This window comes from Bufo gargarizans, chromosome 2 (genome assembly GCF_014858855.1).
Source record: "Bufo gargarizans isolate SCDJY-AF-19 chromosome 2, ASM1485885v1, whole genome shotgun sequence".
Classification (NCBI taxonomy): Eukaryota; Metazoa; Chordata; class Amphibia; order Anura; family Bufonidae; genus Bufo; species Bufo gargarizans.
The window spans coordinates 483,829,901-483,847,133 of record NC_058081.1 but is presented as its reverse complement, the minus strand read 5'-3'; the positions used below and the strand labels follow the sequence as shown (position 1 = coordinate 483,847,133).

General features: G+C 45.4%; 1 protein-coding gene across 1 annotated transcript in view; it reads right to left on the bottom strand.

The window, feature by feature from the left end:
* Window positions 1–274: 274 nt before the first annotated feature.
* The window catches only part of LOC122926067 (mucin-12-like), a 62,356-nt gene continuing 45,397 nt past the window's right edge, over window positions 275–17,233 (bottom strand). The window contains exon 3 of the mRNA XM_044277451.1: window positions 275–448. Coding sequence (XP_044133386.1) covers window positions 275–448 — 174 coding nt within the window. The remainder of the gene's footprint in view (window positions 449–17,233) is intronic.

Here is a 17,233-nt window from a genome sequence, read left to right as displayed (position 1 = left end):
ATTTAAGCGACCTGATAAATGAAATCAAGCTTTATCCGACATGAAGTACAGCAATGGGTCCAGATGTCTGTCAGCAATCATAGCAACCAAGTCCGGTAATTTCCGCGTTTCGCTATGTCAGCCTCTTTCAGTTCCTGCACACACGTTATGTGGTTTCAGGTTCAGAGATTTCAGCACTCGCTGACACATTGCTCGTGATACACCAAATTGCTAGAGTCTTCAAGTTGATTTTTGGGGGCTACTTGCAATCCGCTGCTGAATTTCAGGCACAACTTCAGCCGTCCTGATTGATGGAGGCCTCGGTTTCTTCATGTTTGATGCCATTTCTGGACCAGACTCCATGAATACATTTAGCTGGTGGTTTTGTTCCTGGGTACTTGTCGGCAAAGGTCTCCAGAGTTTCCTTAATCACTCTGCTTCGCACGTAGCCTTCCACAATCGCTATCCGCTGATAGAGGGAGAACACCATCTTTCTCACACAATAGGCCTGTCTCAGTTGCCCATAGCAACCAATCAGAGCTCAGCTTTCAGTTCCTACAGGGCTCTGAAAAAATGAAAGCTGACTTCTGGTTGCTATGGACAACTAAGACAGATTTACTATTAGGCAGTTTGATTTGGAGACATTGGAGGCGGCTATTTTTTCGTGGGCCACCCTGCACCGTCAGGCAGGAGCCCCAACATCAGGGTGTGCCTCAGGGAAGAAAGGTTGTGCCCTTCTATCACTGCCCTAGCCCTAAGGAGCATCAGTATGAGGACTGCCACTATGAATAATTATTGCCGTTCCCCCGCTGTGCCCCCCGTTCACTTTTGCCGCCTTGTATGTCAATAGCATCGGTACAGGGAGGAGGAGGTCTTATTTGTATTGACTGCTACAGAAGGACAATATTTTTGTTTTTCATTTTCAATAGCATATTACTGCTGAAATTGAAAAGAAAAATAGCCAAAAATGTTTTCCATGGACATTAAGTTTAAAAAAAAATACCCATTTCCGATGTGTGGCCCTTTAAATGAGTTTAGCATAGCATTGTACAATGCACACAGCAACCACCAGAGGGAGATATCGATGTGTACAGTAACTGGTATGAACTATAAGGAGTTATAACACGGGTTCATTTTGAGCTATTTATATACAACTTAGGCCTCTTTCACACTACCTTTTTCCGTTTTGAAGGCCGTTTTTTGCGTTCCATATACGGTCTGTATACGGAACCATTCATTTCAATGGTTCCGCAAAAAAAACGGAATATACTCCGTATGCATTCCGTTTCCGTATTTCCGTTTTTCCATTCCGTTGAAAGATAGAACATGTCCTATTATTGCCCGCAAATCACGTTCCGTGGCTCCATTCAAGTCAATGGGTCCGCAAAAAAAAAAAAAAAACACATATGGAAATGCATCCATATGTCTTCTGTATCCTTTCAGTTTTTGCGGAACCATCTATTAACAATGTTATGCCTAGCCCAATTTTTTCTATGTAATTACTGTATACTGTATATGTCATACTGAAAAACGGAACGGAAACACAACGGAAAAAATAAAATAAAAAAAACAACAGATCCTTGAAAAACGGACCACAAAGCACTGAAATAGCCATACGGTATTGTGAAATAGGCCTTAGGGTAGCTTCTTGAAGGGGTATTCCCATCTTAGACAATGAGGGCATATCGCATTGTCTGAAGGGACCCACACCTATATCAAGAACGGAGCGGGGAGCGCTGTGGCTGGAGGACCCCAGATTTCCCGGGGTCCGTCCACCACCAAGCGCTAATCCCCGCCTCTCCCATAGAAGTGAATGGGAGCATGCCGCGCATGCGCAGCCCATGCTCCCATTCATTTCTATGGGGCAGACGGCAATAGCCGAGCCAGTGCTTGGCTATTTTCGGCGGCCCCGTAGAAATGAATAGAGGGTGGCTGCGCATGCGCAGTGCGCTCTTCTTCACTTTTGGGGCTCCATTCTCGATATAGGTGCGGGTCCCAGCAGTGGGACCCGCACCTATAAGACAATGGGGGCATATCCTAGCGATATGTTCCCATTGTCTGAGTTGAGAAAACCCCTTTAAAGGGAACCTGTCACCGGGATTTTGACACAATAAAAGCACACAGAGCTATGGGAACTGGGTATTGCGGATGTGCTAGCGGCCATCTAGCAACTCCTGTCTTCAGCTCTATACACAAAATCCCGGTGACAGGTTTCCTTTAAAGGGCTTGTCTCACTTCAGCAAATGGCATTTGTGATTGTCCATATTTCCTCCTTTGCTGGCTTGATTAATTTTTCCATCAGATTATACACTGCTCATTTCCAGGGGTTACGACCACCCTGCAATCCAGCAGCGCAGATATGAGGAGGCCGGGACGAGAGCTGCTGTGCATGTGTGCCTATGTGTGCTCCCGGCCACCACATAGGCCATCACTTTGTCCTATAGTGTGCAAGCACGACCACCACTGATTGATTGCAGGGTGGTCTGTAACCATGGAAACGAGCAGTGTATAATGTGATGGAAAAATTAATCCAGCTAGCAAAGGAGTCAATATGGATGATCACAATACATTAGTAAGTGCCTTGTAGTAACTTTCCCTACATGATAAATGCCACTTGCTGAAGTGAGAGACCTTTTTAAAGATAATTCCCTAACGCTGGGTTCACACCTGAGCGTTTTACAGCGCGTTCCTACGCGCTGTAAAACGCACAACAGGCAAGAACCAATGATTCCCTATGGGAATGGTTCTCACCTGGGCGTTTTACAGCGCGTACGATCGCGCTGTAAAACGCCCGACGCTCAAACAAGTGCTTGAGCTTTTTTTTGGGCGTTTGTCGCGCGTTCCCGCACATAGAAATTCGGAAACGCGCGACAATGTGTGCACCCCTGTCTCTGTATGCGCGATTGTAAACGCCCGTACAATCGCGCATACAGAGCGCTCGTTTCACAACGCTCAGGTCTGAACCCAGCGTAAGATCACACAGCAGTCACAAGCTGTACAGTACCTGCTAGCATTAAACACCCACATGAAACACCCAGTATGTCATCAAGTATAAAGATACAGGGGAAGATTTATCAAACTGGTGTAAAGTAGAACTGGCTTAGTTGCCCATAGCAACCAATCAAATTCCACCTTTCATTTGGACAGCTCATTTGGAAAATGAAAGGTAGAATCTGATTGGTTGCTATGGGCAACTAAGCCAGTTCTACTTTACACCAGTTTGATAAATCTCCCCAAATTCTTCTTCATTATATCAAATAAAATAAAAATAAATAAAACGGCAGCAGGCACTCACAAAGAAGTAGCTGCATAAAAGGGATCATCCCTTTAAGGAATCATGGACAGCCACCAAGTACTGTATATATAATATGGTACAGAAAAATCATAGCAATAATTAAATAAAAAGCCCAGAAAATAATATATTGGCAATTGTTCTGGTGACTGATACAAAATGACCCTGGCTTCAGCACTAACATACAGTCCCAGTTAAACAACCACAACACTAAAACCTTCACTTACCTCTCCCCATGTAGCAGACATCACCACAGCTTTTTCCCCTGAACTTCTCCACTTCACTGCTGAGTGCCATCCTCTCCTGCACTGGTCACATAAAGGTGACATCATCGCAGGTCCTTCTCAACCACTACCTTCAGCATTGATCACATGGACTGTGATGTCATCACAGGTCCTTCAGCTCCTACAGTGCATTAGATTCAATTGTATTTCCGTCCTGCGGAAGGCAATACAGTTGTATCTATCTGGCAGGCAGTACATTCGGGCCCATTATTTTTTTTTTTTTTTTTTTTTTTCATGGTAATGCAAACGGATCCGTTCTGAACGGATCTAAGCATTTGCATTATAGGTGCGGATCCGTCTGTGCAGACACCAGACGGATCCGCTCCGAACGCAAGTGTGAAAGTAGCCATGTGTGCATTACAAGGTACTTCAGTTTTGTGTTAGATTCTTGTATTTCTGTACAAGTACAGGATCGGATTGAAATTAGATTGAGTTTTCACATTAATATTGGGGCGTATTCTGTACCGAAATCCACATAAAATCCTCATGCAGTCCGCTTCCCATGCAAGTGAATAAGGTTTCGGCCACCCATCGCGTGTCACGGCTGAGGATGGGGAAAACCCTTAGCCGTGTGATGGCAGATGATGATGGTCGCTGCTCGACCAGGACGACAGAATTAGGGAGCAGGTCACCTCCTAATCGCATCCCTAATCTGACCCTGACTCCTAGCTGTATGAGCCGACCCTGATGGTAGGAGGGCTCATACCCTGCTAGCCCTCAGGGGGTCCCTAAACTAGATGCAGGGTAAGACGACCTGTTCCTCCTGGACACGGAGGAACAAGGGTCTCACTGGCCAAGCTGCAAGGAAAAGGGGAACACAAATACAACATATAGATATGGCAGGAGAACTAAAGCAGTTCCAAACCTACCTGCCACAGCCACGCTGACTGGAACCCGTGCATGACAACTGATGTCCACAAAACACTAAGGGACACAGCACACAACACATATCACACAGGTAACCAGGACATCCATAGTTGTAATAAACAGATAGACCATAAAGACATCATCTAACACCAGACATAGAGTTTTATGACCACAAGGGTGGCCCCCACTGGCAGTAGGTAAATACCAGGCGGCTGTCTCCAGCAACCATGGCTGAAGAACCCCTCAGCTAACTGAAACCAGCAGAGGCTTTATACCCCAAAGTAGCCACACCCACACTCAGACACACCCAGGGCACACACACTGAGGGAGTTAACCCTTCCTTAACCAGGGAGTATAGTGAAACCACATAAAGGGGAATACACAAACAAACTCTCACTGCAGCTGTTACCGTCGACAACGACATGTGTAGCAAACGTGTCCTGGGAGCCGGCCAAAAGGCAGAGACACTGCCACCACATGTACACAACACCACACGTTGCGACGGGCAGCCACAGGCGAAGGGAAAATGTCAGAGTGCACACATAACATAAAACACAGTGCACACCATACATTCAAAGTGCATACAAACACCCACACATAACCAAAGGCAACCGCACGCATACCTGTTGTCTGCGGCAACCGCACTTGAGGCAAACAACAAAGTGCCCCCAGCTGCGGTTGACACAACACCAGACCGCGGGCAACTGCATGCGGCTCCCAAGGAGTCACGGCCATGAACATGGTCGTGACATCGCGCACATAGAAAAATCTCAACGTGGATCTTCAATATCTTTTGTAAGGATCTGCAGCAAAGCAAACAGCAGCACAAATTTCCTCTACAGCAAATACATGTCAGATTTTATCCTGTTATGTGACCTGACCTAAGGGCACGTCCACACTCGCCAGAACCGCTGCAGGTTTTCCATCCAGATTTGGGGGCAGAAAATCCACAGGGGAATGAGAGTTGAACAAATCTTATCAATGTGCTCGAAACATTTCTGCACGCAGACTGGGTGGTGGTGCAGGGCTCACAATGCACAGCAGGTCTGTACCTATCGTGGATTTTCCTCATTGAGTTATTGAATTTATCCTGAGAAATCCCAAAGGTTGCAAAATATCTGTGGATCTGCAGCGAAATCCGTAGACATTAAATACAAATAATCAGTTTAGGCTAGCGTTATAGGTGTCTATAGGTGTTCTCTGCTGGGGCAGGGCTGGATGTTACCACAATGCCCACTGGGCCATTGACTATAATGGGATCCGGATTAGATCTGGCCACTACCAGGCAAATATATCATTTTTTATATATATATTTTTTTTTACTTCAGCAGATCTGCAGCAGCACTATTTGAACGCAAATTTTCTGTTGTAAATCCAGTACATGGTGCAGATTTGTATGCAGAAAAAGCACACGAAAAAGCATTAAAACCACAATAACTAAATAATCCTCACTATCTATCGTGCTTTTATACGTTTTTTGTTACGGATTTTTTGTTTATGTTGACAACACTCATTGAAGTTTATGGGGAAAACCACTCTACATAGGGTGCGAAATCGCACAGTTGATATGCTGCGGATTTCAAAATCCTCATGGCAGGTCAATTTCCGCAAGTAAAAAATAGGCAATGTGTATGTCAAATATGGAAAATCTCATTCACTTTGCTGGTACTGTGTTACACTTCAGTTTTTCTGCACACAAAAAACTGCATGTAATCTGCATCATGAGAAAAGTAGGAAAGTTTTCAGAAAACCATATGGAGACATATAGAAAAAAAAACTGCAATATGTGAATAGAGACCAGTGTTTTGGTGTGACAACCAGAGACAACCAAAGAAGCATGGAAAAATACTATAATATTGTTTACCCGCACTTCTCAATGCCACTCTGACTTATGCCTCATTCACACTTCAGTGTTCGGTCAGTGATTTCCATCAGTGATTGTGAGCAAAACCCAGGTGCTGGCTCTAAACACAGAACAGGGGCAGATCTTTCCCTTAGGCCTCTTTCACACTACAGTATGTCCATTTCAGTGTTTTGCGGTCCGTTTTTCACGGAGCCGTTGTTCCGTTTTTTTGCTTCCGTTGTGGTTCCGTTTCCGTTCTGTTGTTCCGTTCCGTTTTTCCGTATGGCATATACAGTATACAGTAATTACATTGAAAAAATTGGGCTGGGCATAACATTTTCAATAGATGGTTCCGCAAAAAACGGAACGCATACGGAAGACATACGGATGCATTTCCGTATGTGTTCCGTTTTTTTTGCGGACCCATTGACTTGAATGGAGCCACGGACCGTGATTTGCGGACAAATATAGGACATGTTCTATCTTTCAACGGAACGGAAATACGGAAACGGAATGCATACGGAACACATTCCGGTTTTTTTGCGGAACCATTGAAATGAATGGTTCCGTATATGGACCGTATACGGAACGCAAAAAACGGACCGCAAAACGGAAAAAAAACGGTAGCGTGAAAGAGGCCTTATACCTTATGTCTGTGGAGGCTCCGGTCCTGGTTTTGGCTCACAATCACTGATGAAACACTGACTGTTTAACTGAGAACTGACATGCAACAGTTTGACATTTGTGTGCTGACAGTGAACCAAAATAAAATAAAATAATTCAAGTCTCCTTTAAATCCTGTTTTATTGTAAAATGACACGTTTCACTCTGAATTCTGAGAAATGCCCACGTGACCCATCAGTGCCAGGGAATGAGCTTGTGGGTGTGTATTGGGCAACATCCTGACTGGCTGAAACCTTGGTGTTTTGATTGTCAGCTTTGTCCTCACATTTCATACCAGATGTTTTACATTGTAAGCAATGTCTGCACCCAGTATGTGTAAAGGGGGGCTTCCGCCCACAGTGAATGCATCACTCGCTGCATAACTGAGTCATGATTCAGGAGTCTGGACGTGGGAACGTGTCATGATATTAATATCCAATAGCAGGTACAGATACTGGACATGTCATTTTATGGCTTCCTACTATGTGTATTATCTATTCCTCAGGTACATCAGCTTTTTAAGCTATGGTCTAGATTAGAGTTTTGCTTAAATGGGGTGCTTGTTTGTTTAAAGGGTCCCCAGACGGTAAACCGAATAACAGGTGAACTGAGGGAGGGACATAAGCAGTCGGCTGTAACATGCGCGGCCCGCGGGAACTGGGCAGTAAGTGTTAAATTCTAGCAGTGCCCCCACAGGAGATTTTAATCCCTTCAAGACCCTGACATTTTTCACCTTAAAGGGAACCTGTCACCTCCTAAATGCATGTAAACCCGCCAGCAGTACCTCAGGGTAGCCCGTAGTGTGATACTCATCATACTTTTAGTCCTGCAGTCCGATGCTGCATAAAGTCAAAAAACGATCTTTTATCCTCTGACCGCGCTAATTTGCATGTCAGCTTCAAGTCAAGGTAACCACCTTGCCTTTGAGTGACAGCTTCGCTTTCCTAAGTCTAGCGCATGTGCGGTGCCCTCTGTTTTACTGCGCGATCCTATGTCAGGGCATGGGGTCGCACAGTAAAATAGAGGGCACCGCGCATGCGCGAGATTTGGGAAAGAAAAGGCAAGATGGGGCGTAGTTACCTTGACTTGACGAAAGGATGATGCTTTTTTTTACGGCGTTAAACAGAGTGGATAGATCATGTGATAGTTTTATAGAGCAGATGATTATGGACGTGGTGATACCTAATATGTCTATTTATTTCAGTTTTACAAAATAAAAGCATTTTTGAAGAAAAATAAATCATGTTTTAGTGTCTCCATTTTCTGAAAGCCATATTTTTTAATCTTTTGGGCGATTGTCTTAGGTAGGATCAAATTTTTTTGTGGGAAGAGATGACGGTTTGATTCGTTCTATTTTGGGGTACATATGACTTTTTATCGCTTGGAATTACACTTTTTGTGATATAAGGTGACCAAAAAAATTGAATTTTTTGCTCAGTATTTTTATTTTTTATGGCGTTCACCTGAGGTGGTAGATTATGTGACATTTTTATAGAGCACGTCGTTACAGACGCGGCGATACCTAATATGTCTGTTTTTTTGTTTTTTTATTATAAAAATACACTTTTTTTTAACTTTTTATATTTGTCCCACTGTGGGACTTCACCTTTTCAGGGTTTGATCCCTGTTTCAATTCAGTACAATACATTCTGTATTGTACTAAATTGAACTGTCAGCGTCTTACACAGTAAGAGGCTGACAGTTGCCTAGGAGACCCAGCCCTCAGGGTGGATCTCATTAGTTTCCGTAGCTGGCAGGCCTCGATGCCTGTGTCAGTGCGGGGAGGCGATGGAGTCAGGGTCCATTCACACGTCCGTTTTTTCTTTCCTGATCTGTTCCGTTTTTTCAGGAACAGATCAGGACCAGATCTGGACCCATTCATTTTCAATGGGTCCTGGAAAAAATCGGACAGCACAATGTGTGCTGTCCGTTTCCGTTGTTCCGTTCCGCATGTCCGTTTAAATATAAAACATGTCCTATTCTTGTCCTGAAAAATCGGATCCTGGTACAATACAAAGTCAATGGATCCGCAAAAAACGGATGACATTCGGATGTCATTCCGTATGTCATCCGTTTTTTGCGGATTCCGTTCCTGGAAACACATAACAAATTTTATTTTTATTTTTTTTTTCAAAGAAATCCAAACAACTTTATTTGATTATTGAAATGTATACATGTTTCCGTTTTTTGCGGATCCGCAAAAAACGGATGACATACGGATGACATACGGAAACATTTTCAGGAACAACGGATCCGCAAAAAACGGACCGTTTTTCAGGATGAAAAAAAACAGGACGTGTGAATGGACCCTCAGAGGGAGCCGCGGTCAGCTGGCATCATCGCAGACAGCAATGCCGGCGGATGCAGCAGCGGCCTGGCTATCAGTAACAGAGCTGCAACCGCCCGATCACATCACGTACATGCAGGTGAGGATGCAGCAAGAAGCCACATTCCCTCATGTACATGTACGTGACAATGCGTGATTGGGTTAAAGGGGTTTTCCGGGATAACTATGGTGTTTAACAGATTTGCTCATGTATTTGCTTACCTGTACATCTCCTCGTGCTTTATTCAATTTGGACTCTCCTGGCCCTTTTTCCCCATGTAAACCAATCACTCTGGTATGTTTCTGCAGTGGCCAGGTTTGGGGTGGCCCCAACGCTAGGATGGGTCCACCGGACACCGTCGAGGTGTCACCACTTCAGGGCTCCAGATGGTGACCAAAATGGTCGCCAATGCGACTTAGAATTTTGAAATGGCGACAAGACTTTTGCCATTTGCAACTAGACCCTCCGCGGCAGCTCTGAGGTTGAATACAGCGGCGGGCACAGGAGATGATAGTTCTCTGCCCGCCGCCGATGTTCTTCTCAGCAGCGCAGTGGAGAAGGAGTCTCTCCCTCCCCCCCTGTGCTGCTGCCGCCACCACCAGTAAGAAGAGAGACAGGAGGAGGAGGGGAGGGGCTGTGGCCACTGCGCCACCAATGAAGATAACTGACCTGTTAATACAAATACAGGTGGTGAGTGCCAGAATCAAATAGCCGGCACCCGACCTGTATGACGGGGAGCTGCGATCAGCGGCAGTTAACTCTTCAGGTGCGGTACCTGAAGGGTTAACTGCAGCGGATTGCACCTTCCTGCCATAGAGGTCGGGTGTCGGCTATTTGATTCTGGCACCCGCCTCCTGTATTTGTATTAACAGGTCAGTTATCTTCATTGGTGGCACAGTGCCCCCCCAACACCCCAGTATAATAAACATTGGTGGCGCAGTGCGCCCCCCCAGTATAATAAACATTGGTGGCGCAGTGCCAATTAGGGTTAAAAAATAAATAAAAAATTAACTCACCTACTCCAATTGATCCCGTAGCTGCCGGTCTCCTGTTCTTTCTTCAGGACCTGTCAAAGGACCTGTGATGACGTCACTGAGCTCATCACATGGTCCATTACCATGGTGATAGATCATGTGATGTACCATGTGATGAGCACAGTGATGTCACCACAGGTCCTTTGACAGGTCCTGAAGAAAGAACAGGAGACCGGCAGCTACCCGATCAATTCGAGGATGTGAGTTCATTTATTTTTATTTTTTAACCCTCAATTGACCTTCTACTAAGCATTCTGTATTAAAGAATGCTATTATTTTCCCTTATAACCATGTTATAAGGGAAAATAACACAGTGAATAGACTTTCATCCTAGCAACCATGCGTGAAAATCGCACTGCATCCGCACTGATCGGCGTAGCGTTGTCAAGATACCAACATTTTGATTCGGTTTCGATTTGGCGACTAAAAATTTAATTTGGCTCCTAAAATTTTTCAGTTCAGGAGCCAATGGCTACTAGGTATATTTTTTTTGTCTGGAGCACTGCATTTGTTGCTGTACTCCGGAATGGATGGTAAGGCGTGGTGCACCCCAATGGGAAATAAGTCCAGAGAGTCAAGGTCTGCAGTAAACCAGGGTACTTCTTTATTGGAGGAATTCAGGTACAAAACAATACAGGCGAGGCATTGTCTAGCTTCTCCAGTCTCCTCCCTGGCAGAAGAAGGTTTTGATGCTGAGGAAAGGCCTGAGCTAGCTGGTCCTCTTTCTCTTCAGAAGGCTGGTACCCCGGTCCAAGGCTGGTGATCAAGGGTCTGTGGCAGCGTATCACCGTCTCATCGTCTTCTTCTGATCAATCAGTAGTCTGGCAGAGTCTCCACCCTAGCAGAAGAATGGTTTGATGCTGAGGAAAAGCCTGAGCTAGCTGTCCCTCTCTCTCTGGCATCCTGGTCAAGGGCCCATGGTCTGTAGCTCAATAGTCCAGGTGGCTCCTTGGTCACAGGACTAGTGACCCATGGTCTGTGGCTCAGCATCCCCATCTCAGTGTCTTCTTCTGGTCACTCATGAAGGCTGGCATGAGTCTCCCCTCCAAGCACTGGTCCCTAACTGCAGCACACTAGGGGCTCTGACTGCTCTCATTATATACAGTTTTTGCTAGACTGTAGCTGTACGGCGATGGGAATCGGGTTTACAATACCAGCGCCATAGAGCTACTACCAAATCTCTTGGTGACCAGGTGATGATGGCTGCTCAGGACGTCAGGCAGTCATCTTCCCAAGGGGCAGAAGGAGTTTTTTCCGCCCCCCTGCAACATGGATCGCTGCGATTGGCCAATTTCTGCAGGTGATTTTGTTCACAGAGCTTACATATCCACTTTTCACCAACCACTACATATTAATTTCTGTAATACACCTGTTTGGTCAAAAGTACCCCTTCCACCCCTTAAAATGTTCGTATGGGGGTGCTCTTTCCAAAATTGGGTCACTTCTTGGGGTTTTACATTTCTGGGGACCTTAGGAATATTTTAACATGCTACATGTCACCTAAAATCCATGTCTATTTATTCAGGCCTGCCAAATCCATATTTTGCAGTTTGCCTTTACAGCCCTGCTGTGCGCCCATACAGCAGGCTACAAGCACATATGGGGTGTTTCCTGAATGGGGAGAAAATGGGGAACATATACTGAGGTGCATTTTCTCCTTTAACCCCTTGTGAAAGTAAAAAACTGGGGTCTGCTAGTAATTTTTTATTTTCACAAATGCGTGCTTTGAAATCCTTTAACAAGTGTTTCTGCCTTCTGTGAGACACCTGTTTGCGGAAAAGTCCCCTTTCCGCCACTTGGGTAAGAAAATGTGGGATGAATTTTGTCCTGTTACCCCTTGTGAAAGTGAAAAATGTGCAACTTTTACTGGAATAAAATTGAAATGTTTCATTTACCCAGCCAAGTATTTCCTAATTCTCTGAAATACCTGATGGGTCAAGGTGCTCACTACACACCTTGAAATACTCCTTGAGGGGTCTAGTTTCTGGAATAAGATCACTTTGTGGGGGTTTCCACTGTAGGGGTACCTCAGGGTGTCTTCATATGCGACATAGCTTCAAAAAGCAAATGCTACAGAATCTGTCCTCCAAAAGCCCTCTGGTGATCATTCCCTTTTGAACCCTGCCATGCGCTCAAAAATCTGTTTTTCAGCACATGTGGGGTGTTTCCTTATTCAGGGGAAAATGGGTAAGAAAATATGAGGTGCATTTTGTCCTGTTACCCCTTGTGAAAGTGAAAAATGTGGGTGTAATGCAACTTTTTCTAGAAAACAATTTTAATTTTTCATTTTCACAGCCAAGTATTTCCTAATTCTGTGAAACGGCTGATGGGTCAAAGTGCTCACTACATATCTTGAAATACTCCTTGAGGGGTCTAGTTTCTGGAATGGGGTCGCTTTTTGGGGGTTTCCACTGTAGGGGTACCTTAGGGTCAGGGGCGTAGCTAGAAATTACTGGGCCCCATAGCAAAAGAATTTATGGGCCCCCATCCCGGATCTCCCACCCCCACATACCTCTCAGAGCTCCCACCCCTTCCAGAGCTCCCACCCAAACACCCCTCCAGTACCTCCCACCCCAGGATCCCCACACTCCTCCAAGACCTCCCACCCCCACACCCATCCTAAATCTCCCACTGCCAGTCCCCAGATATAATGGTCCAGACATCAAGTGTCCTGCTCCCCCCCACAATTTAATGGTTTAGACCTTGGAGATCCTGCGGCTCCTCCCTCAATAAATTGGTCTAGACCTCCAGGGTCCTGCTTCCCCCTAAATATAATGGTCCAGACCTCCAGGGTCCCCTCCTCCCAAGATATAATGGTCCAGTGTCGTGTTCCCCCCCTATATAATGGCCCAGACCATACCTCCAGGTCCTGCTCCCCCCTTCTCCTTAAATGTACTGGTCCAGACCTCCAGGGTCCTGCTCCCCCCTCCTCCCTAGATATAATGGTCCAGGACTCCAGAGTAAATTTTACCAGTCCCAGAGTCAGCCAGCCCTCACCGCCACTTGAATATCTGCGCGCCCACACTCCAGCAGTGCTGCCAGGCCCAGCAGCACGCAGCTTCGCTGTACGCTCCGCCTCTTCCACTTCCGGCCAGTGGGACTGCCGCCCAGACTGGGAGCGGGACCACTCCCTCTCCTCACTGCAGGTACACCTCTCTGCCTTCAGCCAACACCTATTGCACAGCCCACAGCCTACAGGCCCTGCAGATAGCGCTTTCTCTGTCTGTCCTGGAGGGGCCTGCGACCCCTGTAGCTATACCACATGAATTAAAAAAAAATTATAATAATCCTCAGCAGGCAGCCTGGGCCCCCAGTGGCGTAGGGCCCCATAGCCATTGCTATGGCTGCTATGGTGATCCCTACGCCCATGCTTAGGGTGTCTTCATATGCGATATAGCTCCAAAAAGCCAATGCTGCAGAATCTGTCCTCTAAAAGCCCTCTGGTGATCATTCCCTTTTGAACCCTGCCATGTGCTCAAAAATCCATTTTTGAGCACATATGGGGTGTTGCCGTATTCAGGGGGAAATGGGTAACAAACTTTTGGGTGCATTTTGTCCTGTTACCCCTTGTGAAAGTGAAAAATGTGGGTGTAAAGCAAACTTTTCTGGAAAAAATTGTAATTTTTCATTTTCACTGCCAAGTATTTCCTAATTCTCTGAAACGCCTGATGGGTCAAAGTGCTCACTACACACCTTGAAATACTCCTTGAGGGGTCTAGTTTCCGGAATGGGGTCACTTTTTGGGGGTTTTTACTGTAGGGATACCTTTCGAACCCTGCCATGCGCTCAAACATACGGTATTAAGCAAATGTGGGGTGTTGCTGTAAACAGGGGGAAATGGGTAACAAAATGTTGGGTGCATTTTGTCCTGTTACCTCTTGTGAAAGTGAAAAATGTGGGTGTAAAGCATCTTTTTCTGGAAAAAATGGTAATTTTTCATTTTCACAGCCAAGCATTTCCCAATTCTATTATCTTGAAACAAAAGCCATTGAAAAGCAATTGAAGGTGTTTGCTTAGTTTAGAGAACACATATCAAAAATCTCAGAAAGCATGAGTCTCTACTCTACTATATTGGGTACCAGCAGTTAGCCTCACATTTTTAAACTATCCATTGCATAGGTGATAAATATTGTTCACTAGCTTTATCTGGATGACATCCATATCTAAAAAAAAAAAAACAGGTGTAGACAGTGTATGACATGACCTGCTGTCGGAGTTCCCTCCAGATGATCTGAGTGTTTTGAAAGGTATTGATTTACCATTACGGATCACCATGTGCGCGCTATCTTAAGCACGGATTAGTCTATTGGACCATAGGACTCTAGGTATTCATGAAGAACATGTTCAATGTACCGGATTCATGATATCACAGATGACTGGTTATCTCCAAGAAGATAAAGATATCAGCATTGGGTTATCACACAGCTTTCCCAAATTCCTGAACAAATAAAACTGGTGGTCGCCTCTGCTCTATGATATCAGACAGATGACCCAAGACAGATTTGCTAAAGCTCTGTGGCAGCCATGGTTGTTACACAGCTTTCCCACTGTAAGATCAGCGAGGTCCGATCTCTGGAATCCCACCCAATCCTGAGAATGAAAAGGCCCCAGCACTGCAACCTCTTCACTGATTTTCCCTGCATAGTGTTTCCCCAGACACCCAAAGTGCAGGGGACTACAGAACAGTTTGTTTCTGTGATATGATTAGGGGTATTGTCATTGATGTGTAGCATGCAATCACACTATCTTATTTATGCTCTATGTCACATTTATATCTTTCTTACCTAAAACAACAGCAGAAACCACCAGAAAGTAGGGAGAGTACAAAAAAAAAAAATCCTTTAAATTTGCAGGTAATACATTTATCAGTCTCTTCCTTGCATTAAGAGACATCCTATTCTTTCTGACTGTGTATTAAATATATATGATATTTCCAAGAACTACAAGTCTGAACAGGACCTGTAAGGTCGGTAAATCTAGAAACAAATAACAGAATCCAGCAGAGACGTCTACCTGCTCCCATCTATGTTCAGACGGAGATCAGATAGGGGGTTGCTTGTTCTCAAGCAGGATTGTTGTGCATGCATGTTAAATTGCAAAGTAGCGTAGACTGGGAAGCACTGTAGCTATCCTATGGCCTGTGATGTGAGAAGACAAACTCAAGGCAGAGTAGCAGATCCTGTTACTAGTATATTTTATTATATCATAAAGTCTTGCGCCTTGTCAACGGGATTGTTAGTTGGCATATAGAGTACACAGAAAATATGATGTAGAGGCTTCAAGATGCTACAAATGACATTTTTATCAGTCATAGGAAAGTTCTGTTTCTTCTATCTAGACGGTAAGGTGTAATTACTCAATATTATATTTAAAGGGGAGTCTCACTTCAGTAAGTGGCATTTATCATGTAGAGAAAGTTAATACAAGCCACTTACTAATATATTGTTATTATACATATTGCTTCCTTTGCTGGCTGGATTCATTTTTCTATCACATTATACACTGCTTGTTTCCATGGTTACAGGCCACCCTGCAATCCATCAGCTGTGGTCGTGCTTGTACAATATAGGAAAAAGCACTAGCCTATGTGTGTTCCCATGGTCCCGGCCACCAGAGAGGCTGACGCTATTTTATATGGTGTGCAAGCACGACCACCACTGATGGATTGCAGGATGGTCTGTAACCATGGAAACGAGAAGTGTATAATAGGATGGATAAATGAATTCAGCCAGCAAAGGAATATGGATAATAATAATACATTAGTAAGTGGCTTGTATTGACTTTCTCTAAATGATAAATGCAACTTATTGAAGTGAGACAACCCCTTTAGGCTAGTTTCACACTAGCGGCAGGACGGATCCGACAGGCTGTTCACCATGTCGGATCCGTCCTGCGGCTATTTCGCCGTGCCCGCGGACCGCCGCTCCGTCCCCTTTGACTATAATGGGGACGGGGGCGGAGCTCCGGCGCAGCACGGCGCTGCACGGAGAAAGCCGCCGGACTAAAAAGCCTGACATGCAGTAATTTTAGTTTGGCGGCCTTTCTCCGTGCAGCGCCGTGCTGCGCCGGAGCTCCGCCCCCGTCCCCATTATAGTCAATGGGGACGGAGCGGCGGTCCGCGGACACGGCGAAATAGCCGCAGGACGGATCCGACATGGTGAACAGCCTGTCGGATCCGTCCTGCTGCAAGTGTGAAAGTACCCTTAAGGGGTGCAATGTTATAACTAGGGTTGAGCGAATACCTGGAAGTTCGGGTTCGTTGGGTTCGGCCGAACCACCGCAAAGTTCGGGTTCGGGACCCGAACTTGACCCCGAACTGGAACCCCATTGAAGTCAATGGGGACCCAAACTTTGGGGCACTAAAATGGCTCTGAAAAAGTCATAGAAAGGGCTAGAAGGCTGCAAAAGGAAGCAAAATGGGGGTAAGAGAGCAGGACAATTGCCCTGCAAACAAATGTGGATAGGGAAATGAATTAAAATAACAGAATTTTTTTTTTTTTAAGTAAAAAAAAAAAGATCTTGAACTAGGAGGCGGAGGTCAAAGTGGAGTAGGAGGTTGAGGAGGCGGTGGACGTGGCAGTGTAGGTGGAAGCGGTGGTGGAGGAGGAAGTAGCCAACACTATTTTTGTATTTTTATTTTTTTTTATAAATTTGGGAAGACCCCAAAACATTGGGAAATATAAAAAATAAAACAAAGAGAAAGTGCGCTGGAGTATAACAATGGCTGGGTGAGGCCGGTATACATGTCTATTCTGCACAAGGTACGGACAAGTCCTGTGGGATCCATGCCTGGATTATTTTAATGAATGTGAGCTTGTCCACATTGGCTGTGGACAGGCGGCTGCGCTTGTCTGTGATGACGCCCCCTGCCGTGCTGAACACACGTTCGGACCAGGGCCGGCGCTACCATAAGGCAGACCAAGCGGCTGCCTTAGGGCGCGCCC